Source organism: Apteryx mantelli, chromosome 2 (assembly GCF_036417845.1).
Source record: "Apteryx mantelli isolate bAptMan1 chromosome 2, bAptMan1.hap1, whole genome shotgun sequence".
NCBI lineage: Eukaryota > Metazoa > Chordata > Aves > Apterygiformes > Apterygidae > Apteryx > Apteryx mantelli.
This window is the reverse complement of record NC_089979.1, coordinates 165,248,775-165,273,172: the sequence shown is the minus strand read 5'-3', so window position 1 is coordinate 165,273,172 and position 24,398 is coordinate 165,248,775. Positions and strand designations below refer to the sequence as shown.

Below are 24,398 nucleotides of genomic sequence, written 5' to 3'. Positions count from 1 at the left end.
GAGCAGCAAGATGTTAACAGACCTAAAGCATCCTAGACATGAGGAACTCGAGAGTCTCTTGGCCGCATGATGTGTTTATAAAGCCATAACCATAGCCGCTGCTTTCAGTCGGAGCTTCAGTCTTCTAATTTAAATGCCCTAGTTAATACTGGGCAGAACTTCTCTTGCAAGCCTGGAACTCCATCCTGTAATTTCTTAATATTGCACAATTTGCATCCAGACCATGCCTCGACTGATCTCTAGCATGCGAGGTTTGGGGACTAACATGATGTGGCTTAGTGAAGTTTTTGCCTTGCATCCTGTTTGTGTTCAGTAAACTCCTCAAGACTAAGCTCAGAAGCATTCGGCGACATTCTTGTGCAGACATTTGGTAATTAGTTTCTTTTGCTTAACGCTGACTTTATCGCACTTCGTAGAAGCGGATCCTCAGCTGAAGGCCTGCTTCAGTCCCAGCCCTGCAGTATAAGCCGGGCTTCATTACAACATGCAGTTTTGGCTTCAGAAGGACTACTTTATGCATAAAAATTGTTTTCAGAATGTTGCTTCATGTTGCATTCCTTTACCTTATGAAGTCCAGGGAAAAAAAAGTGTATGAAGAATGCTGTGTAAGAGCATGTCTATTTTAAGCATTCAAATTATTTGCTGTTGCATTTTTAAGTAAAGGTTGAACTGGCAGATCAGAGAAGCAGATAATAAAACTAAGTAATAGTGAGCGGCTGGAAAGAGCTCCTGAGTGTGGAAAATCCAAATTATTCCTGTGAAACTGAGATCAATATTTCGCCCACAAATTTAAGTGTCTTGATATAGAGAAGAGAGGGGTAAACAAAATATAAATGATAAAGGAAGCTGTGGATAACAGGATGCATGGATTGCAGTTCCCAGTCTAATTTCAGCGTTTCGCAGTGTTTAAGTCGGAAAGGGGTTCTCATCGCCTTCGCGGTATTGCAACAAAGTTGTTTGTCATGCTCGTGATGCAAATTTTCTTGAGTGCTGTTTTGAAAAAGTCCTTCACAGGTCCATAGATGTCCTTTGGGAAGGTGTAAACGTGTATTTCTGCAAATTTGACACAAACAGAATGTGGTATTTTGAGAAATGAGCCTTTCACTGTAACACCTGTATTGTAACCTGTATACATCGCCAGTGGTTAGCATTTTGCTTTTTTTTTTTTTTTCCTCTGATCAGCTTTAGTATGAAAATATAGTGTTCAGTTTAGCTGAAAAATAGTTTCAGTTGAAAAATGGTTTTGGTTTACAATGTTTTAAATGTGATGCAACATTTCCTTTTAAAATGCATGCACACACACACAGTATCTATGGACGGTTCTAACTTAATTCTGTTACCCGAGCACTATCTCATTTTAAAATGACAAAAATTTATAAATCCACTTATTTTTTGATACCAGCAGTGTTCCTTTTCAGTACCAATAAATAACTGAACTTGAGCCTTCCCCCACCCCTGTAAAGGGAAACGTTTTTTAGCAAATACAGAAATAGAAGCTATATGGAGAACAGAATATTACTGTTAGACACATGGTGAGTGTTTTGAGAGGTGAAAATGTTGAAATCTAGCTGATACACTGACTCTCCAAAATCGGAAGATTTATTTCTGTTTTCAGAGTACTTGCGAGTTCATTCAAAACCTGTATTGCGGTGCTTTTTTGTCAAAACACACACGTCTACCTCCGCGCTCGTGGATTCCAGACGCTGGTGGCATTCCTAAATATTTCTCCATTCTCCCACTGAAATTTTCTTTTCAAATTTAGGTAGCTTACCAGTTGCTTTCCTGGCACTTAATATCTTTGTAATATCAAGAGGAAAATAAGCATATGTGGCAGCTCTCTAATAATCTGGGCGAGGAGGAAAGGCAGGGAGTTAATGTATCGCTTTTACCGATGCGCCTTTGTAGTGGCGCTTGTTAAGAGCTTCCCTTACCTCTAACTTTGGGGCTGTTCTGTTTTTCTGAGTTTCTTCTAATCTAGAATTTATTTATTTATTTATTTATTTATTTTTAAATGCTCTAGTGTATAGGTCATTGCCAGTCTGCTTGGTGGCACGACTGTCATAGCATCTTTTTTTCCTCAATTTAATCAGCCTTTTTACATTTTCTGCTGGTCATTTGTAGACTCTGAAACTGAAGCAGTTAATCTCTACAGTCTCGGGTATTTCCTTGCTTAATGGAAAGGGCGAGATCGTCGTGACCGACCGAAGGCCGTGCAACGAGGGGGAGCTGGGGAGCTCGGCGGCGTGCGGCGTTCGGTCTGGTTTTGCATGCTGTCCGCAGCAATCGCTGTGGTAGGGCACGTTTGACGTGGTTATCTTTCGTCGCGCTACCGCGGGATGTTAGAAGTTTAGTAACGATAGCGTTCTTGCAGTGATATAGATAAACATCAAAGAAATACGGCTCCGTGAAAGGCATACGATCAAAACAGTACAGCTACCCGCTGATAGCGGGAGAGAGCACTAAATCGATCGGCTGGTGTACTCAAAAGTAGCAAACAGATGCTTCCAACTAACGAGAGCCTGTTAAAATATTTGGTGATCAAATGGAGAGTGTTATTTAAAACATTCTAAAATGTTGTTTGTCCTAATATTTTTCTAACTCCTTTTTTATTTTAATATATGTTAAAGTCTGTGGGGAGGTCAAAACTTAGGGGAATCACTTGTCTTTTGCATACTTCTTTTCTGCAGACTATTACTTCTGTCTGCATTTGTTGTAGTCCTTAAAAATGCTGCACTTCTATTGAGCTATAAGTGATTTTTGCCTGGTTTTATACTGCTAGACCAATAAGCAAGTTAGATGAGAGCAGTAGCCTTCCTCTTCATTTCGCAGCCTCCTGTTAAAGCTTGGTCCTTGAACAAATGTTGCAGCTCGCAGTACTGCCTGCGTAGTGTTTTCTCTGTCCTCCGGCAACCCTGTCAAACAGCGAGCAACCAAAAAACGCAGAAACAGCTCAGATCTTTTTCTCACCGTAGCAGAAGCTTAAATGTTCCACACACAATGACATACTTTGCTAGAAAATATGCCCAGGCATCTGCAGAGTCTCGGCTGTTTTCGATCTGTCCTGTTTGCTCCTTCAGTCCAAGATATATTTTAGCAGCAAGTTAGTTCATGTAGTTTATAGTATCTACTCTGGATATTTCTAGGAGAACTCTCAAAATAGTGCCTTAGAACGGTATGGCAAGAGCTTTTCTTATCCAGAGATCCAGGTTGGTTAGTAATATATTAGCATCTTCATGAAAGTTTGAGCAAAGAATGTGCTGAAATAGAGGGAGAGGTCTCAGGATGATTGAAAATAGTAATACTGGGAAATTATCTTAAGATTCAAGAAGGACTTATGAGGCAATAACCATGCATGTTAAAATCAGTCATTGTATGTCTGGGCTTGTATTACAGGAGTTGATTTCTCTGCTGTTTGTTTGTTTATTTGTTTGTTTGTTTGTTTTTTCCCTAGTGTCCCAATGTAATATCAGCTTGAAGAAGCAGAGGAGTCGAAGTATCTTTAGCACCTTATTCTGCTGCTTTCGTGACTACAATGTCGAACCACCATCTACCAATAGCACCAGTGCTCTTCCTCCTTTGGTGGAGGAGAATGGAGGACTTCAGAAGGTCAGGCTTTTATCTTATTTTGCTGTCATATAGACCTTTTATAACCAAGGGTTAACTCTGTGCTTCTAATGGTTTTTTTCAACAGGTTTCCCTCATGGGGAACGTGTTCTACATGTTACTGAAAAACTGAATATTTTGGTGGCGAATTGCTAATAGTATCTGTTCAACTGCGGTTTAAAACAATCTTTTCCATGAAAGATATTGACATTATACATTTTATATGCAAACAATATTCAAATCCTGAGTAAGGTATCTCAAAATAGAGAATTCTCATAGTATTTTAGATCCTGACTTACCTCCTAGCTTTGATTCTCTTTCCCAAATACAGGAAGGTTAAAGTGGCTCTTTCTGGAGCATAGTGGAACTGCTTTTAATATCAGTTGAAAGAGTTTTCAGTGACATAAAGCCCTTTCAAAATGGGGGAGAACCATCATTGCTTTGACTCTTTCTTTTTTCTTTTTTTTTTTTAATTGGTTCCCTTTATATTTAATGCAGATTGAGTCTAGAGGTATCAGCTTTTGGCTGTTTTGCCAGCTTATTAATAGTTTTGTTTACCTAATTTTAGGTTTGAAATTGTTTAATGTAAGTTTAATTTAAATGAACTCTTAGTACTTTAAAGCATCGTGTATAAAAGCAGTGCATTACTTTCATCGAGTTCTGGTAATTGGTATGACGTACTCATAAGATCATAACACAAATACAGTTTTACATGTTTTCTTAAAATCTGATAACTGAGTGAATTCCCTTGTGTTACTGAAGGATTGCAGTTTGATATAGCAAACGTAGGAAATACCATCTTCTCTATACCATGTTCTGGTTTTCACAATTCTCAGAACTGTATTAGTGCTAGCTGAAATGCAATTCCCTTCCCCTCTCCCAGGACTCTAAGGGATTGCAAGTATAGATGTATCCATGATGGGGAATAATGGTAGAGATAAAGGACCCTCAATCTCTTCACCCTTCTGCTTTTCACACTGTAATCTTTCGTATTTGATGCAGCTGATTTCTTACTTATCTTGTCTGCTACATTTTACTTTGTTTCAAATTCTGCTGTTCCTGTTTGAATTCTGAAAAGCTCAGGGAGAAACAGCGCAGGAACTGTTTGGGGGAGCAGAGGAAAGGAAAGCAAGTTAGTGGCAGACACCAACAGTATGAGAGCAAGTGAAGGCTGAGCTGCAACAGTTCATGCTGACATTGATCCATTGCTCATGCAGAGGTAAAGTGCCCTGAAAAATTGTGTCAAGAGGAGGAGTTGTACTTGAATTTTTAGATGACTTCTGCTAGTCAAGGTACATTTTGACTGAAATAAGGAAAATCTAGCCTTGATTCGCTGAAGTGAGCGGAGCAGTGAGTAGTGTGTATGTACATGTTCACATGAAAAAGAAAAGGAACAGGGAACTAGTAATATTTCCCTTCCATTATACTAGGAAATGGAAAAGAGACAGAGGTTGTATTAACAGCAAAATTACAAATGAGAGAAAGTGAGAGTTTATTTGAATGAAAAACCTAGGGAAAAGAGAGCTATCTTTTTATAGAAAACATGAGTTAAAATAGCCTAGAATAAGAAGTGTTCACAGTGCATTTTGTAAAACACACAATGACTTTCTGAATATATTTTATACCTTGAGGGAATGATTACATGTATGTTTACACAAGTTTTCATCCTCATGCTGTGCTACCTTAGTGGGCAGTTTTGAAGTTGGCAAATACTTGTACAAAAGCCCAAGACAAAAATCACAGAATTCATAGAATTACCAAAGTACTATTTGAGTAGAAAAGTTTACTGAATATGTTTAAAAGAAGTATTAAAGACTACATTTTCTCCAAATATAAGTAGAATGAAGAATAAAACACACTCAAATGTGTGCAGTTCTTTGTAAAAGAAGTCAAGTATGGCTAAGCTTTTGGATAATTCTTAAATGAGTGCAAATAAGTTTATAACACTTATATTTTAAATGCAATATTGAAGGCTAATAAGCTTTGTATGTGTTTTTATATACCGCTTTTTTTATTTACTGAGTTTAAGTTCTAAACTGGTGAAACTAAATAGTCAGGAAAGACAAGATGACTTCTTGTAGAAAAGAAGAGAGCGCCTTGCAACATGCTGCTTAAACTCTTCTGTTGTTCAATGAAAGCTCTTGTTGCACGAGTCTGCCCACCAGGTTGGAATACTTTAAATTCTGTGGAGCACTGTTCAAATGGTCGCTCTGCTTATATCTGCTATCACTCTTGTGTTGAGGTCTTATTATTTGTCACATCACGGATGACCTCTGACCTTGGCCAGATCTGTCCATGTGTTGTGACCCTTTCCTTCAAAAATGGAAAAAGGAAATTGCACAGTAATGTTAAATAGTTGCTATTAGAGACGGTAGTATAAAATGGTTTGGGTGTACTTTCCTTCTGTCTTTTAGTGTTCAGTGGAATTGTGGTAGGTAGAGTTAAAGACTCCTTTACAGAAAGGAAAGAAGCTGGGAAAGCTTCTGCTGGTTTCATAGAAACTCAGTGTTTGCTGTAGGTTGGTCCTGGCATATTCTTAAAATTGATGCAACAAGCTTGCTTGCTTCTAATTAGGAGTCTCAATTCTTTTGATGTTAACCTGTTATGAAGGAGGGAAAGCAAAGAAGGGTATTTTATAAACCAGTTTAAAACACAGGCATGTCTACTTTTTTTTTTTCAGAGTAATTCTGTGTGATTTTTTTTTCACTATTAGGAAAAAAAAATCAAATTAGTGCTTCATTTTTTAGTTTGCCAAATGATGCTTGGCTAGCTAAGTGCCATGTCATTTTTCCATAGGATTGGAAGAAACGCCAAACTGAGGATGATTTTGAATAAGCAGAGTTTTACAGCACTGACTTCTATTCCAGTAGAGGGGGGAAAATAAAATTCTTTCAAGTATGAAGTTCATTTTTTAGAACGTCTACTCACTGAGGAGCTGCTTGTTCAAGTGTGACTCTAATACTGATAATGAATGGTCCATTCTGCCTCCAAAGTTTCAATATGGCATTTTTCAGTAGTAACTTGTATTTAGTGAAACTATTGTATGCTTGTTTGTTTTCTTAAAATGCTACGGCTTTTTAATCCAGCACAAAGATACATTCTAAGATGTAGTATCTATTACAATGGCCATATCAGCCTGTCTGCAGCTTGGATGCAGATTCAGACATGCCATGGGGAGTACACAGTGTTCAGCCTTCTGAAATTCTTGCTAATTTTTTCCTGCTTTCTCAGCAGCAGGCAGCTCACCAAGACCTTCCAGCCAGCTTTTTGGGGAAGGAGTGTTGGGAGAGGGGGAGTGTTTTTGTTTTCCTATGAGTAAATTCAAATCTCAATTCCTGGGTTTTTTTTTAATTTAGCAGTTTGGCACAATTTGTGATTCCTGGGTATGTCTCTGGGTTAAGTTTTATTCTGGGGGAGTTTGTTACCTGAGTTCTGAAGTGTTTGCAGATACCGATTTCATCTGCAGGCTTAGTGGAGAGAGAGAAAAGTGAGGAAAAGCTAGACGCAAGTAGGCTCTTTCTTCCCATCACTTTTAGTAGTGGTTAGTGAGGGAGCTCTGACAAGTCCGTAGGCGCACTGCCATCTCACTTGCAACCCAGTTCCACCAGAATCATTTCTGCTTTTGATTCATGGTTGGATACAAATCAGGCAGGTGGCTTGTGTTCCACAAGATGAAGCGTGAATGAGGAATAGGACTCTTTATTTGTTGGATTAGGGGAGAAGGTCTTGATCCATCCTCAACAGGGAAGAAGACAGAAGAGAGGTGATTCCGGGGCCAGCAGCTGCCCCCACAGCTTTCCCTGTGAGATGAATGAAGCCGGAAAGGCAGAGTCCTTGGATTTCCACCTCACCCATCCTAGCAACTACAAAAGTTAGATCTCCTCCTCCCTACTGTTGCGTGGGTGGGTTTCTTGTTTTGTTTTGTTTTTGTTTTGTTTTTGCTGCTGCTGCAGGGTGCTGCCAGCTCCAAGGCGATGCTGGAAAACTGTTTTGTTGACCTGTTGTCATCTAACCTCTTGCTTCCAACACTGTTTGCTCCAGGGAACTCCATTTGTAACAGCTTGAAATTGCTGGGGAAATGATATTCTTTATCCCATGTGAATATAGCTCATCAGGGGGAGAAGAGTAGGGGTTCTAGGAGGACAGTCTTCAGCTCTGCACTAGTATTTCCTTTCTCCAGGAGACCTAGAGTTGCACTGTGAGCACAGACTCTTTGCTGGGGAGACTATTAATGACATGCTTTCAGAACAGACGTGGCACCCAGTCTCGCTTTCCACTGTGAAACAGAACAAGTGAGATGACTATAAATAATGACACTCTCTCTCCTGCTTAACCTTCACTGAGTAGAGCAAGAAATCCCTAGTGTTTGGTTCCGTTGATCAGCATCAGCATGTGGTATGGCAGATCTATTTAGAAAACAAAAAAATCCTATGCATAGATATGTTTGGTTCTTCTGTCTTTGCCTACTCATTCTAATCTCTTTCTTTGCCTGTTCCCCCACAAAGTCTTCTACAGTAAGAGACAAAACTCAATAATCCAATCAATGGAGGAATCAAATAGTGGGGGGAAAAATATATATATAAAATATATATTTATTTATATTTATATATTTAAGAACCTATCATAGTTTAGTATAAACTTGTATTAAAGAATTGAATATGGCAAACCTGTTCTTTTGATCGTCTTCTGTAAATAGGTTATTTTAAGTGAAACAAAATTGTTGGCTAGTTGTTCCATAAGCCTGCTTTGTAGGTGGGCAGCTCCAAGTAAGTGGCACCTGAGCCCCTTTGAATACAGACTGTTCTCAAACAAGCCCAATACAGTCTGTCACTTGACACTTACTGATCTCATATACTACCATACATTAATGTATGTATGCACTACTGAAAATGTTTCCCTTAGCTGCCCTAAAATTGGGTAGCTAAGGTAAGATCTATTATTTCTTGTATGTATATGGTGCCATGAAAAACTGATTTCAATGGCTAGAAAAATCAGTTCCTGGCTATCTCGGTCGTACAATGGGGAAATTGTGGCATTCTCAGAGCAGCTTTGTCCTATTAGCAGCCTCTGGAGCTCATGGAAAGACTTCAACAAATGCGGTCGTCTGTCATTTATTTCAAAATGTAGCATTACGACCTACTTCCCTTCCTGTTCCAAGGCATCAGGAAATAAGGCAGGGCACTTTTTAAAACTAAGTTTCCCACAGCAGACTTGTTTTTTAAAAAGCATTTCTCTGCTCATGAACACTTACATTTTACCAGTATACTTGTGGATTTATCTTTCTGCTTTTTTTCCCCAATTGTCATCATTACCATTTTGATTTTTGCATATGTCCTTTAGGGTTCCACTGCGGAAACTCACTTGTTTTCCTCAAGAAGTTTTTGATTTAGAAATTTCTCCAAGAAAAGTAAAGCAAACAGTGATACAGCTCCTTTAACGAATTTAGATTCTGCAGTCTCATGGAAGTCAGTAGTACCGTTGGGTACAGCTCTTGTTGCGAAAGATTGCCAAAATAGAAAGCAAGTTACCCTGCAAACAATGCCTGTTGAAATTTATGGGAAAATGTGATATGATGCATAGCTATATTTGTGTTCCACAGTTAAAATAATCTTGTACTGTGGTTGTGGATATGCTGTTTTCATCTGTTGACAGAAAAGAAGCTCCCGTTGTATTTTATTCTCTCTACCAATGAATGCAAAAAATAACTTAAAGGGGGGAGGAGGTGCGACAGGTTCACAATCTGTTACTCTGCCTACATAACCATATCCTTGATAACAAGGATAACAACTGGCACCTAGTCAAATTTGCTCCTTTGTCAAATGGCACGCAAAAACTTTAGATGATCTTCCACTAAGTGGACGTTAACAGGCTGATGTTTTTTCTCTTTTTCTTTTTTTGCCATTATCTTCAGAAAATTCAAATTCTTTTTTTTTCTTTTTTTAATAGGTACTTTTTTACTAAAGTAAATGTTTTAATAGTTCATGGTAGTATCTGTTCTTTCGCTTCTTCATCAGCTTCTTTCATTTTTGGTCAAATTTCAGTAAAAGCTTCTGTTATTGTAGCAATAAAAAATATATCTAAGTGCTTTAAAAACTGAGATATTTTTGTTGGCCATTATGTGTCAACACTGTGTTAGACTCCAAAAAAAGTGAGCACGGGACCTTATCAGCTGGAAGAGTTCTCATCTTAAAAACAGTTCCTTCCACGGATAAATCAGTTTGTTGGTAACCAGAATCTGTGTTTTCAAAGTAATTAGAAAGAATAAAATAATTTCTGCCTAAGCAACATCTGTGCTAGGAGGGTCAGCTTTCTCTTCATGTGCAGTGGCCACCAAAAAGCAAACACTTGTTTTTTTGAGAGAGAGATGATAAGAAAATAAAATTCCCGCACCCACAAATCTATTACATATCGAGTTGGCGACCCAGTGATCAGCCTTGCTGCATTTGGAAGCTTCGGGTAGAAGTAACTGTTTCCTCAGGTCCCAGGTCAGCATGTCAGGTCCCAGGAGGAGAAGGAAAGGTCACGCTGGGCAAGGTCCTGTCGTCTTGCCTTTTGCAGTGCTTCCAAGTACAATACAAAAGTGCAAATGTGGGAAGAGCACCCGGATACTGTTGCAGCTTGCCAGCTGGAGAAAGTAGGATTTCTTGGATCGGTTTATCATCTTTGTGTCTCTCTCGGGCGTCCTGCTGTTGCATAAATGAAAACGCAGTCCTTTCTGAGGCAATTGTCTCAAGGGAAGTTCACTTCAAGAAGTGGGCTTTTGCCCTGCCGCCAAGGTCTGGTTGAGCTTCTTGTTGCTGCAGTCAGGAAAGAAAGAGAGAGGAAAAAAAAAAATATATATATATATATATATACCCATTAGCAGATCTTATAACTTAAAGCTGAAATAAGTTACAGTTAATGCAGATACTTTCTTATTATCATCTCTTATTAATCATAGCATGAGTTTTACCAGTTCTGTCTCCTAAAAATCATAAATACCAATATACTAACCAATCATTTTAGCAACTAAAATGCAAAATCCTGTTTTTATTTTTTTTTATCCTGGTTTCTTGAATACTTTGAATTTTTGGTTTAAAATGTTTGAGTGCTACATTTACTGCTTCAAACCTTTGTTCTACCCTTTGAAAGCCATTACCCTTACAGTAATTTTTTTTTTTTTCTTTTTCCCCAGGGTGACCAGATGCAGGTCATGCCTATACCAAGTGTATGTATTTTTATCCCTTTTTCTTTTAATAATTTTCATAGCTTTTGCTTTGATTCATCTTATGTTGCAGTCTAACAGGTCTGTTTTGTGTTGCATGTTATAGGATTTTATGTTCTATCTGCAAAATTGTATAATCAGAGATGAATTGAACTACAGGTAATATACAGGGAATAAAAGAAGAGTTTGGGTTTTGTACAGTTCTCATTCTTTGTCCCAGTTCAATTTGTTTCTGAATTTTTATCGTTTTTGAAAATGTGTGAAGTAGTCTGAAAGTTGAAGTTACTTAAATAGAGACAAAGGGTGACTCATCAGCACTATCTGGGATAGAGTTGCAAAAAAAACTTTTCTCCTTCTATTTCCACATGTTTCGATTCAAAAAGAAGAGTTAGAAACTAAATTTGTCTTGAGACAACTTATTTTAGGAAAAAGAAGAATATACTGACTATAGCTGCATTACTGCACTTGCTCAAGATGGTGCTATCATTATCAGCTGCTGTTTTATGGGCCTTAGTGTTTCTGCTTATCTTACCTGGATTAAACCTGGAATGCAGCTTGGCATCTGAATTATTTTTCAAAACTGAATAAAAGAAAAGTTGTTCGACTTAAGTTGTTTAGTTATGTCTAACCATTTTTGATCAAAAAGATGATCATTTTCTACTTTCTTTTAACGTGGACGAAGACTTATGCTTTTTAAAAACAGCAAATACTTTTTCTTTCAGAGCTTCTTTGCCATTTATAATACTTTATTTTTGCAGAGTTCTCTAGGAAGTAGCAGAGCTTGTGTGTGGAGTTACTGACCTAGCCTTCTTTCTGGAGATATTTGGTAGCTCCAAAGACCTGAGGACTCCCTGAGACACCTTTTCTCTTTCCCTTTCTCATAGCCTAACATTACGAGACCTCCTGTAAGAATCGCGTTAGTGCTGCAGCATAATAATTTCAGGAGATCACTATAATTATGCAGATAGCTTCCCTCCTTCACCGCTTTTTCTGGGATCTAAGAACTGTTAAAAATTTTTCATTATTCCATACTATTACTTCTAATATGGTAGTAATGAATCAGTGCCCGCTCCCCGAGATTGTTAGGAGTAGTGAGGGTTTGAAGTCTCAGTAGCTCTCAAATCTTTGGTCTAAAAATAAATATGTATGTAAAAATATATATATATATAGTATATATTTACATACATATAACTTGTATATTTGCAGGTCTGTGAACAGCAAACTCAAATCTATGAAAATATCAATTTTTAAATTGCTTTTGCTTTACTTACCTGCCAAGTTCCAATTGGTCACTGCTATATTGGCAGTCATTTGAACTTAAAATGGGTGTTCTGGCTGTACTGTAAACTAGAATAAAATTTTAAATAAGAATAAATATAGATATTAGTGAAATAAAAGTTGAAATAAAACATTTTGAAGCTATCAGCTAGAAGTCAGTACAGCTTTCTCAAATACGAACATCTTAAAGCATGAAATTAGATGCTTTTCTAGGACAATATTTGTGATGTTAAAGCAATGTTCTGTGAGATTTGGGCAGTGGTAGGAATACTAATGTTTCAAGAAGATTGTTTTTACTAAAGTTTCAAGAAGAGTTTTTGGAGATGTACTGCAATTTTTCTTAACTATATTCCCAGCATTTTGCTAAAGTAGTAAATTTATCTTAGCATTCATGACATATGGTTCTCAGTGAGTAGGTGACTCTAAATATGCTCATTCCTCTTTGCATGTGTCATCTGATGCCTCTTCGCAGCAGGACATACAAGTGTTGTCAAGGAATTACTGTTAATAGGCAATTCTGTGACATTTACTATCAGAATATCAGTGCTTCTCACTGTCAAACAGAGGCAAGAAAGAATTAGTACATAATCCCCTAAATAAAGACAGAAATGCATATATGGTAAGTGGTAGGAGCAAAGATGCAAAACCAACATTATATTTGGAAAATGCCAAAATTAAAGTCCTTTTTGCCAGCGTTACAGGACTGTTGGCACTGAAGCCTAGAGGTTCACTTGAGACACTCTTAACCTTGTGATTAAGACCAGTTAAGGCAGAAAGTCTTGATGCGTTGCTACTCTGAGCCATGCATGAGGAACAGGCTCTTTGAATTACATGTAATGTATGTATTGGGAGAAAATCTTAACAGACAGAACAAGACTGGCCACACTTAAACCGGACATTTATTTTTGTATGGTTCATTGCAAATGTAACCACCTCAAGTGTTTAGAAAGTTCCTGAGTGATTCTGAAAAGAGTGCTAACCGTCCTCTCTTCTGTAAACTTCCCAAGCTGAAGTCTCCAGTGAAAACGAGGTTTGCTGCAGTTTTATCATGCATGTGTAAAATCTGGCTGTCTGCTCAGATCACCTGTTGGAAAACTTCCGTTGCTCTTTGCATGCACGTGCAATAGCAGTGAAGTACGTTTTCTGCTGAATGAGAGTTTGTCTGTATTAACAACGCTTAATTTAAAAGCCTGAAACTTTAATGTGGACTTTCACGTGATTATTGATAGAACTGCTGATCAGGAAACATTCCAGCTTCAAGTTAGGTTCTTCAGAAAGTGGAAATGACGCAACTCCTGTCTAGAAAGGAATACGACAGAGAAACCACAGTAGAGCCATAGCAGCTTGAGCACTTGTTTTTATTCTTTTGAATGAAAAGGTGGATGAAAACACAAAGCAAAGCAATACGCATGCACCTGCCTAACTGATCGAGTTGCAGTATCCATTTCTCTTGATCAATTTAAAATCCCAGTTTTGCAGGAGTGGCACTGAAAATAGTCTTCAGAAACCCTGTGAAAGTTGAAATTTAGCACTGGGATATGTTTTCACTTATCTCTACCCACATCTAGCCAATTTCTTGCTTTTAACTTCTTTCTAGAAGGAAGTTTGTGAACTGCCTGCTTCATAACAGGAGTTAGCTTCTTTTGGCAGCTATATATATGTTTTAAGGTGAAATAGTTTATCATCTATTAGAGTACTCCTATGCACGGCTGCTGGGAGACATCATTAGCTGTGCTGTGCACAACCGAAAGTGTGAACTGAAGGGATGATTTCACACAAATGTGCTGCACTTATGCTAGGGAACATTTTCAGCATGCAAAGAACTTAATTCTGCTGCTTGTTTTTGTGGGAAATGCAGACCTGGAGAAGGACTATGGTTGTTTTATATAATAAATTTTTGAAAGGCTTGTGTCGACCCACTGTTTATGCTTCATACAGAAGTCTGGTTTTCTTGCTGTTTGGCTTGCTGGGTTTGTTTCTTTTGTTTTGTTTTGTTGCTCATCAGGGAATATACTATTTCCAGTAAACTGAGGCAGTGAAGCAGTCCTTTCCCTGGAAAGGCTGTTAAGCTGATCAGCTAATAGACCTGGCTGGAATGCATAAATCCCAAACAGTGACTAGTTTAAAAGCTTGAACTTGTATACAATTTATATCATACTGGAATTGAAGATCAAGCTGGGTCTTGCAATACTAAGATACCACTCGTTATTTTTCTGCTGAATTTTATAGAAAGTCTGCAGTACTTTTGAGAGTATTATGTAGTAAATGTGAGTTGCTGTTAGCTACAACTCAGTACTCTTAAAAATCTTAATTAAGATTTTTAAGCTAGTACGTTTAAAAAGAAAAAGTCATTAAAAATCCATAACTACTCATGATTAGCTATGATGAAAACCTGCTAATTGCAACTCCTCCAGATGTTTCTCAAGTTTTTCTCAGCTTAGTGAAGGAATTAAAATACAATATTGAGTACCCTCAGTTTCTGCATAAAAGCTTTGCTATTCCTTATAGATGGAAATTGCTCTAGAATCAGAAAGCTGGAATGGCAAAACAAATGGGTTGATATCATATGTGCAAATCCTTTAAGCCTCAAAAATTTCAAATTCCTACATTAGATATTAGCATTCTCGTAGCTTGTAGTAACTTCAACTTCAGAATAGTTTTCTTATTCCTGTTAGATTGTCAGGGAGCAAAAGTGTTTTCAAGGTTGAAGGCAACATAGGTGAAGTTTTTGAGGTGGGAAAACTTGCTTCTGATCTTCACGCGTGCAAACTGTTGACTAGATGTCTCAGTATCCTGCTTTGAAAGTGGGATCAGGTTGAATTCAAAAAGGCACAGCTTGTAAAAGGCTTGGCCTGCCCTAATGGGTGACTCTCCCCAAGAAAAACCTGAAGGTGTAGTCATGTTAGATAAAGTTAGGTTGAAATTTGCACATTGTCTCCTAAAGCAAAACTCAAAGGGGAGAGAAACCATAGTAGTAACCAGCACGTATGCGTAGGTGTTGCAGGTAAGCTTGCTCCTCTCCCAGCTGCTGCTTTTGAGAAAGCAGAGCTACAGGTGGATGAGAAAAAAGAGAATAGGCTGTCGCCATACAGTCGGAGGAATCCAGGTTCCTTGCATCTAAGGTTCTCATGTCTTCATAGTCCTCTCTATGTTCATTCTTTTTTCTGATGACAGGCTTATTAGTTTCCACATAAAAGTCAAAGATAACTGTGACATTACAGTGCTCATATTTTTCATATGCATATTTATAAATGAAAAAAGATTTGTTTCCAAGTTATATATTCTAAATATTTATTTATAATTTGAAAAAGAATTTGTGCAGCAGAGGAAAGAGCTGTGTTGGTGGAAAAAAGAAATCTTTGTCCAAGCACGGATGTTGAAGAATATCATCCTTAATTGGGGGAGTTAGGGGTTAATAAGCCTATTGTCTGTTTAGGTTATAAGTCTTTATACTTCTTACTATGGAATAATTATATGTTGTGCCTAAATACATCTTAGATTTTAAGATGGGAGTAAAACACCTAAATTCTTCAGATTTGTTCCTAACTTACTGTGCAAATACATTCTCCAGCAAGCAAGCATAGGTAGTGCTCAACTACTTGTGGTACTAATATGCACGTGGGACCCTCTATAACCTAGAGAGGATATATCAAAGCAACTCTTCTTGTATTTGTGTTTTGGTATGGTATTAAATGCTGGAATATATTTAATGCTAAAAATTCTGGTGCAATTAGGTCATTGTGATGACTCTGCATCACAGTGCATACTCTACAGACCTTCAGCAGCAGTAGTTTTCCCTTGAAGGTCATTGATAGATGTGTGCTGAGAGAAAATACATTAAGTGACTTGTAAGCTAAGCAGCTTCCACAGTTTCAGTGAGCACTCCTAAAAATCTCCCAAAAACTTATACTTTGGCTAAGGACTGTTTGTTTTTAAGTCCAGAATCTTGTTTGTTTTAAGGCTAGTTACTTCATTTAAACAATAACTTACTGGGCATCATTGACCAATACCCATCTGAAATAAATCAGTGATTAATAAAAAATCTGTACTTGTTGTTGTATTGTGCTCAGTGGGAATCTATTCATTTGTAATCACACCACTAACTGCAAAAGTAGTGACCTCACAGATCCCTGAAAATACCTCTATAAAAGGCTATTGTATCAAAAAAGAACAAAGAATGTGATAGATCCATCCTTATCATAGCAACATTGTCTCAATAAAACAGATAAAACAATAGCAAAAGAATGAAGCAGAGTTCTATATTCATTTTTTCTATTCTTAGTATATTTAATTTCCTGTCAGTTCTGAGCTTCTCCTTGTTCATACTTTTCTATAAAACTGGTCCTTTTCATTCACCAAAAAATCTCTAAGCCAGTGACAGTGTAGCAGTGTTTCAGCTCCAAGTGATAGTTATCTCTAATTTCTGTTCTTTCAGAAACTATACAATACCAAAATCTTCACTGCTTTCAGAAAAATTTTGTGGAGCTCCTCCTTCACATTGTATAATTGGTACCATTTTTGTACAGGGCGGCATACTGTTTAAAAAAAAAAACAAAACTTGTTTTGCGGGAGGTTTCTTTCCTATAGTTTTCACGGTTTGATTCTGAACGTAATTCAAGTGAAAGCTCTTGGTCAGTACCCTAACAAGTGCTAAAGGTTACAGGGAGACATGTTCTGCAAGATAAAAATTAGTCATGTTGTTCAGAATTGGTTTCTCCATCTTGGCATGTATCATAGGAGACAGAAATAATGATCTGTGTAAATGTCCATCTGGGTGATATGGACAGAAACGTATGCTTCTAGTACTAGCACTGACTCGGAGTAGGACACCAAAGGCAACAAAAACTGAGGTGTCTAGAAAGGGTGTCACAGGGAAAAGATGTTCCATTTTTCAGTGTTGTTTTTTGCTAATAGTAGTGTTTTGCCATCTTCATTTCCAATGCTTTGGAAATTATTCTACACAAGTCTTTCATTTAAAAAAACAGAAAAGTCTGTATGGGTATTGCATGAACCGTTGATTTCCATATGTGTACTTGCAGTGAGCCCGGAAGAACATTCAACTTTGATTCATGTATTTCAATCCCCAGTGAGTACTACCAGAATAGTAATGTTAGTGGGAAAAATGCCCTTTTAATAGCTTTTACATTTTTTTTTTCTTGTTGTCTTTTTTTCTTTAGCCACCAGCTAAATACCTCCTGCCAGAACTGACAGCATCAGACTATGGGAAGAAGTGTGTGGTCATTGATTTAGATGAAACTTTAGTGCACAGTTCATTCAAGGTATGTAAATTCTTAAGGGATCTCTTGCGACCTGATTCTTTTAGTGAACACTATAGGAACTATTAAAGCTCTTAAGACTAGCACGTTACCTAGTCTTGCAGACTATCCTAGGATGCCTGGTAAATTCTCTTTTGATTTGCTATTGCATTTCTTCGTAGAGGAAAACATTCTCTTTCAGATCACTTTCTCGTTAGGTTTTTTTTTCAGCTTGTAGCTTTAAGCCATTTAATTCCTTCATGGCATTCAGCAGTTGTCAGTTTTTCTGTTGCTCATTATTTAAAATCCAGCATTATATGTAATCATGAGCTTCTTTTGCAGCAGCTTCAATGTCGCTTCTATGATTATTCATCCTAATTTGGCTTTAAGGGGAATAACGCAAACATTGCTTTTGGCAAGGTGGGAGGCAGATTTTGAGGGGGTCTTTGAAACAAGGCCTAAATGATTAGTGACCTTATGGCTTTAAATAGTAACTATTCCAACAGAGAGCTGTATCTAACAGGTACAAAACCTGTTGCTCTGAAAATATGGTTTTGTTTTCGATGTTCAAATGATGCTGCAGCTAGTCTAGGAGAATGGAAATTCAGCACAGCTTTAGACTAGGTAGATTTGCCTTAAACCAATAGTTCTTGAGCACCAGTGATTGCTATGCTGCACTGCTGAAGAAGATTTTCTGTATTATGAGTAAGTAAATGTCAGTCTGCTGTCCCAAACATAGTTTTTAGGTCTGTTTTTAAGTATTGAGCTTTCACAACAGGAAATCAAATAGCATTTTAGCTGTTCCTGATGAGTCAGTCATGTTGTAGAAGCAACTTTCATAACCCCTTCATAATTCTGCATGTGGTGGGTGTAGTGGTATTTTTCTATTGTTTATATAAATCTAGAGTTAGAATAGGAGAACTCAGTAATATAAATAACCTAAACTGACTCAGAGTACTGGTAGTCTTTCTGATCAGCAAATGTCAGGCATTATAAAGCATCTTCTAGTTTTATACACTGACGTTGAAGAACTTCTAAGAATCAATAGCATGTTTCCTTACCAGTATCAAGCCAGAGTTACCACTAGCTTTATAGTCTTCTAATTTTGGTTGCACTCTATTTTTCACTGCAAGCATAAATCCAACAGTCTAATCCGGCAAATGTTTAGTTGCCAGCATTTAAATATGTAAACCATAATTCATTTTGTGGTTAGAATTTGGCAACAGTCTATCTTTGTTGACTTAAAGATGACCTTATATGGCGATACTAGAACAAATATTCCTATGCCTCCAAGTCAAACTGAAACTAAGATTCTTCTCTTTCTTTATTGTGCCTAGTGGTATATACCAATTTGTGGTGGTGTGCAGGAATCTCTTAACCTCAGTTCCAGATTGTTGTCTTCTATACCCTGTCTGAAGTGGCACTTTAGAATTTTTCCAGGGAATTAGAAACACAGCTGGATTGGAACGGGAGGTAGTTTGCCTTCCTAATTAAAGAAAGAGTCAAAAAAGGAAGGGAAAACTGAATGTGAAAGTCTAAATTTACAAAAAAAAAAAAAACAAAATATTAGACTATCTGGAATGTAAAAATGAAAGTTTCTTTTTGAATGCTGTGGATAACTTTGTGCTGTGTTTTTATGGTTCTTGAAAGAAAATGAGATGCCCTTCAAGTCTTTCATAAAGTATTTTTTAAAATCATTTTAAGGAAATACGTGTTTTAATAAAGTTAATCATCCCATTTATTCAAATGATATTTAATGAGTATTTAAATGATATTTATGGATATTAAATGATATCTAAGAAAAGTTAATTCTACTTAATCTTGAATGCTGAACAGTATTTTTTTTCTAGGAAGAGAAGGATGGTCCTTTTTTCCTTTGAAGTAAAATGCGTTAGGCAAAAGTTACAATGATTTCTGTAGTACTAGCGTCATATTAATTAAGACAACGCTGTCACAGGTAAATAATGTGAAGCACTGGGATGGCAGTACGTAACAGAAAAGCAGTTTTTGGAGTAATGGCTTTACTTATTTAGTATCTGATACTCTGTTCAGTGTACTTAGTGGTGCTGTTTGGATTTTGTGACATAGAAAAGGAGATGCTTCAGCTGAAGTAAGGCCATCGTGGTCATTAAAAATTTTCTGATGATTTCCAGAAGACCAGGAGTTTTAATACGTATATTTACACTGCTCTTCCTGAATAATTATGTTCCTTTTGCAGTTTCTTTAGTGTTTTCTTTTTCTTTTCCCCTCATTTAAAGCCTGTTCTCGGGCAGGTTCAATTTAAAAGCTGTAAGAGCATACATAAATGTGTGCTTTTTTAAAGTGCAAAAAGCTTTATTTAAAACACATGCATGTTTTGGGAATGCATAATGTGGTTATGAAATAGGCTTCATATTTCAAATGCAGGTAATTTTTTTTTCTTTTTTTAACACAACCAGAGATGCAGGGTTTTTTAAAGTGCTTCTTTACAAAAGCAGCAACATCTGAAGGAGGATAATTCTCATCTTTTTATGCCCCTGAATATTTGTGAAGTTTTAAGAGGTGTTAGTCTTTTATGTTAAATGCATATTAAAGGAATAAAGTTTGGGGTGCTTTGGCAAGAGTAAAAAGGAATAGATAGACATTATAGTTATGATTCCCATCATAAAACAATAATAGAAGCAAAAATCAGAAATTATTAAATCAAGGAGATGTAAACATTGTTCTGTATAAAATAAATTAAACCACATGCAAGTCTGGAATGTAGACATACTCAGAACTGTCCTTGAAAGATTTTTTTAAAGCATGTTTAAAACTTTGAAGCTTTTTATTAAATAAAAATATTTTCAAGTGAAGAAAAGATTTTTAGTAGAAATGTTATGGCCTTTCATGCTTTGTCTGTGTGGTTCCAGCTGAGGTATGTATGTACTACTTGTGTGCAACCCCAGAAACCTTGAGCCAGCAAGTTGTTGTGGACTTTTCTGTCTTCCCATTGTGATGAAACACAGAATCCCAGTCAATGCTTTCTTCCTTATCTATTGTCCCAAGGAGGCAGCTGCGTAGTATCCAGAATACAAGTCGGGGAAGCAAATATGTAGTTGAGCAGTTTGGTTAGTGTTGCAAAGTCTAAGGGTAAATTTTCTTTGTTAGCAAAAATTCAGTTGTCTGAACAGAATGTGTTCTCCGACATCTCTTTGCTCTTCCCCCATTGGCAAAAAAAAAAGTTCAGTCATAGCTGAGTTTTGATCAATGGGCTTCAAAACCTTTGCAGCTAGCAGTGAACTGTTCCTGCTTTCTGTGTCTGTACAGAATATTCATCTTGCTTAAGGAAGTCATGCATATATAAATTTTGCAAGTGAGTGCAAGTCTCTTCAAAGTATGTGCAGAGCTGGCACTCACCTGAAAACTTCGGTGGCTAAGTCGTACTGGAAGTTCATTTGTATTTCTTTTAAGGTGACGCTTCAGAATGCTTTTGTGTACCTGTTCTCTGGCAATTAGAGATGCTGCAGAATATCATCTTCTCTGCCTGAGAGTCTCCATGCAGAGAACAAATTTGAGCTGTCCCTCTGTTTGTCTTGTTTCAGAGGTAGAAAGAGGGACATATCTTGGAAATTGTCTGATGTCGGCTAAAGAAAAAACTAGCTTGTATCTGCAGACGTTTGAGGAGTTCTTCAGGCCATGCTAGCCCTAGTGGTCATCAAAAGGGCCGAGGCTTTCAACATCTGCTGCTCTAAAGGTTCATTTCCCTGTACTGGTTTGTCAGTACGAGTAGATGCAGTGTTGCTTCTGAGAATGCTGTGTCAGAGACAGAGTAAGAAGTCAGATAATACCAGCTTCTTTTATTACTTTGGTATTTACAATCTCAGGTATGGCTCTCAGTATAAATCCTTATGGTGGTCTTACTGTCCTCTCAAAAAGGTGCTTTGGCAGTGGAGTTAGAATCTCATTTCTCCAGTGAATGGGTTCAAAGTGATGCTATCAGATTAATGCTGCAGAATTCCCTTTCTACTGTTTTTTTTCCTGGAGCACCTGTTTAGGCTTCTCAGTTTGTGATCTGCTTTTCTATCTACCTACCTTTAGTGCTTCTCTGCTTTCTTGATACCACCCTCCCAAACAGTTTGAATACTGTTTCTGGACTCAAAAACTTTTCAGGGGCACTCTCTTACTGGCACTTAAGATCAGTCTTTTGGCTGATCCAGAAAATTACATGGGAAAGCCTGTATAAGTCTGATAGAGCTGAGTGAAGATGCTCTCCATCATAAGCTTAATAATGTCACCCCAGTTATCAGCCAGGCTATTACCAGTCCTCACTGTAGGCTGTTATCTGTGAAGCATATTGTCTGTTAATCAGTAAAACTAAATCTGGCAGCTCCGTGCCTCAGCTGTTTCCAAGTTGTGGAACATGACGTGAGTTACAAACTTCACCCAGGCATGTTTATGTGATCTTTTCATCACAGAGGTAATACATGAGCCACACTGAAGGTTTCTGTCCAGATTTGATGTCCACTGAAACTAGTAAACATTCTTAGTTCTGCATTCACCAACTACCACTACTGTCTAGCCAAGATTAAGCTGTATTCTCTTAAATCTTCTTTTTTGCAAGGACATTTTTCTACTTAAGCTTTTTTGCAAGGAATCATTTTGATAGACTGACAGTTCTTCACAATAAGTCTAAGTAGCAGATTGTCTCAAACTGTTTAGAAAAATGGGTTTGAGATCTTGGATAGTGTGCTTCATCTTCTCTTTTGGATTAAAATTCAATTTTGCATGATTAGTTTGACTGGCATAACAAGTTTTTCAGATTCCTGGGAATCATGTGACTATTACTTAGTCTTCCCTTGTTGCAGCTCTTGGTTCAAATATATCAGATGCTACTTTTGTCAGCTTCTTTATTTTTAACTGATGAGTAATTGATTATCTAAAGTAGAATCTGTGCTTATAGATATTTGAAGAAAATAGCTGAATTTCTTTGTTGTCATCCACCCAGACTCCATAAAAGTTATCTGACAAGATATTTATACTGGTAAGCAGGCTCAATATGTACTCAGCAGTAGTGAGGGTTATTCAAGCAGTAGAGTGTTTTAGATTATATGAAGCTCAAAAAATAGGAGGAAAGATGGAAAACACACCATCCAGCGAATACAGCTGTATAAGACTTTTTTATTTTTTTAACTTTTGTGCATGAACGACATGTGCACACAAAGTAGATCTTGTAACCAGAAATGTTATGGACTCATTCCTGAAAGGTGTGGGCTCTTTTTTTTCCCTTCCCCCCCCCACCCCGAAATTTCTTCTCTAATGATCTTATTTTTAATGTCGATTTGTCTTTTTGTCGCTCTTCCAGCCAATTAGCAACGCTGATTTCATTGTTCCTGTTGAAATTGATGGAACCATACATCAGGTAAGCATTGCTCAGCACTAACTCGGTAGTGGAACGGTCCTCAATACCCAGCGTGTTTGTTACTTTTCTCCCCATTTGCTGTATTACACTCCATAACTAGTCTTTTTGCAAAATGCAAAAGCTGTAGTCTGGAAAATATCATTCAGAAAGGCATCCGTGTTTGATCAGGTACGTAGTTTCTAACCAACTCCTACTCTCCATTTTAACTGCTTCAGTTCTCTAGAATATCCCTCTCAGGACTTCAGTACTTGGCTCCTTGTCGACTGTAAATTATTTTCAAACAGGAAATGTAGAGAATGAAAGGTTTTCAAACATTGCTAGTCCCAGAAAAACTGCTTGAATGCTGCATTTCTCATTCCCCGCACAGACAAGTGGATGGAAGTAAGCTTCGGTATATGTTGGTGGTTCATATGAACACAGCTTTGTAGAAGCATAAAGACATTTTTTTTCAGTTTTTGTGCCGATCTGTGTTTAACTTCTGTCCCTTTTTTTTTTTCCTGTAAGTAACTTAGGCTCCTCTGCTTAGGACTCTTCAAGTGGTCCAGACAAAATTTAAAAAGACTAATTGTTTATGTCTTGCTCTTTCAAAACTTTAAGACGCTGCGAAATGACTTTCAGTGAATGCAAACACCCATAATTGGAAAATCTGTCCCCTTAATGTATCTCAGTTTGTCTTTCATCAGTAGCCATTTCTGAAAATGTTGAATGAAATAAATTATAGTACTGTAGATTTTCCTCTTCAGAGAGACCCTAAAGTTCATGCTGGAGACAGGTTTGCACCAGTTGATGTAAAGTTGAGCCTTTCTGATATTGAAACTTGCAATTGTTTGAAACAATGTAATTGTTACTTTGTTAAAAGAATTATTAAATACCAGCCAGTGGACTTGTAACGTTTTAAAATGATAGTCGCTCTGACTGCTTCTATACTGTGCCTGTTTTATGTAGAAAAACAATATTTAAGGTGTTTTAATCTGTTAAGTGTGCAAGTAATAAGCGCTTTAACCCTCAAAATGTCACCTGTGTGTTTTTCTATTGTGATAGTGTCTGTCCTCATTTGATGCGGGCATTAATTGTTTGGTGCTGTAAGGCAGACTTTTTCTCTCCCAAAATATTTTAGAATGTTTTTGAAAGGAAATAAATTGTCTAACAATTTTGAAATACCTAGTATAGTGATGACTTAGTTTGTCAATATTATATATTTACATATTGAAAAAAAACATAATAAAAGACTTAAGGCTTTACAGTCGAGCACTTAAAGCTGGAGATAGTTGCCTATGCTTTCCCGTCCTACTTTGTTGCAAATTTTCAGGTTCTTCAACAAACTTAATGCAGTTAGGCACTCAGGGTGACTGCATGCGAAAAATGCATGGGTTTCTATTTAAATACGCAGTTGTAAAACCCTGGTCAAGGGGAGTGGATTTGTGCATACCCTAAAGGTGAAGGGGAGGAAGGATGCCCTTGATAGAGAAGGTCAAGTGAAGTTAGTCTCTAAATGTGCTCTGCTGGAGATTTCCTGTGTAGTTTTTAGGAATTGCTTAATCCCTTTGTATTTCAAGTTCTTAATCTCTATAATAGGTAAAATATCTCAGTCCCATCTGAGCTGTTAAAGTGAAGTTAATGGTACAGAAATTTGAGATCCTTGAAGTAAAAGTAATTTATAGGTTATGCAGAACACGCA

At 37.2% G+C, this 24,398-nt stretch overlaps 1 protein-coding gene across 6 annotated transcripts in view; it reads left to right on the top strand.

The window, feature by feature from the left end:
* CTDSPL (CTD small phosphatase like) overlaps nucleotides 1-24,398 on the top strand; it is an 87,944-nt gene that overhangs the window by 46,472 nt on the left and 17,074 nt on the right. For 3 of the 6 annotated variants that reach the window (XR_001295320.2, XM_013961763.2, XM_013961760.2), the window contains exons 2-5: nucleotides 3,452-3,606; nucleotides 10,778-10,810; nucleotides 17,263-17,364; nucleotides 22,664-22,720. Coding sequence is in view for 5 of the 6 variants with exons in the window: in XM_013961763.2 (XP_013817217.1) it covers nucleotides 3,452-3,606; nucleotides 10,778-10,810; nucleotides 17,263-17,364; nucleotides 22,664-22,720 (347 nt within the window). In the remaining variant the exon portion in view is untranslated. The remainder of the gene's footprint in view (nucleotides 1-3,451; nucleotides 3,607-10,777; nucleotides 10,811-17,262; nucleotides 17,365-22,663; nucleotides 22,721-24,398) is intronic. The other 3 variants (XM_013961762.2, XM_013961764.2, XM_013961765.2) reach the window with 2 other exon arrangements.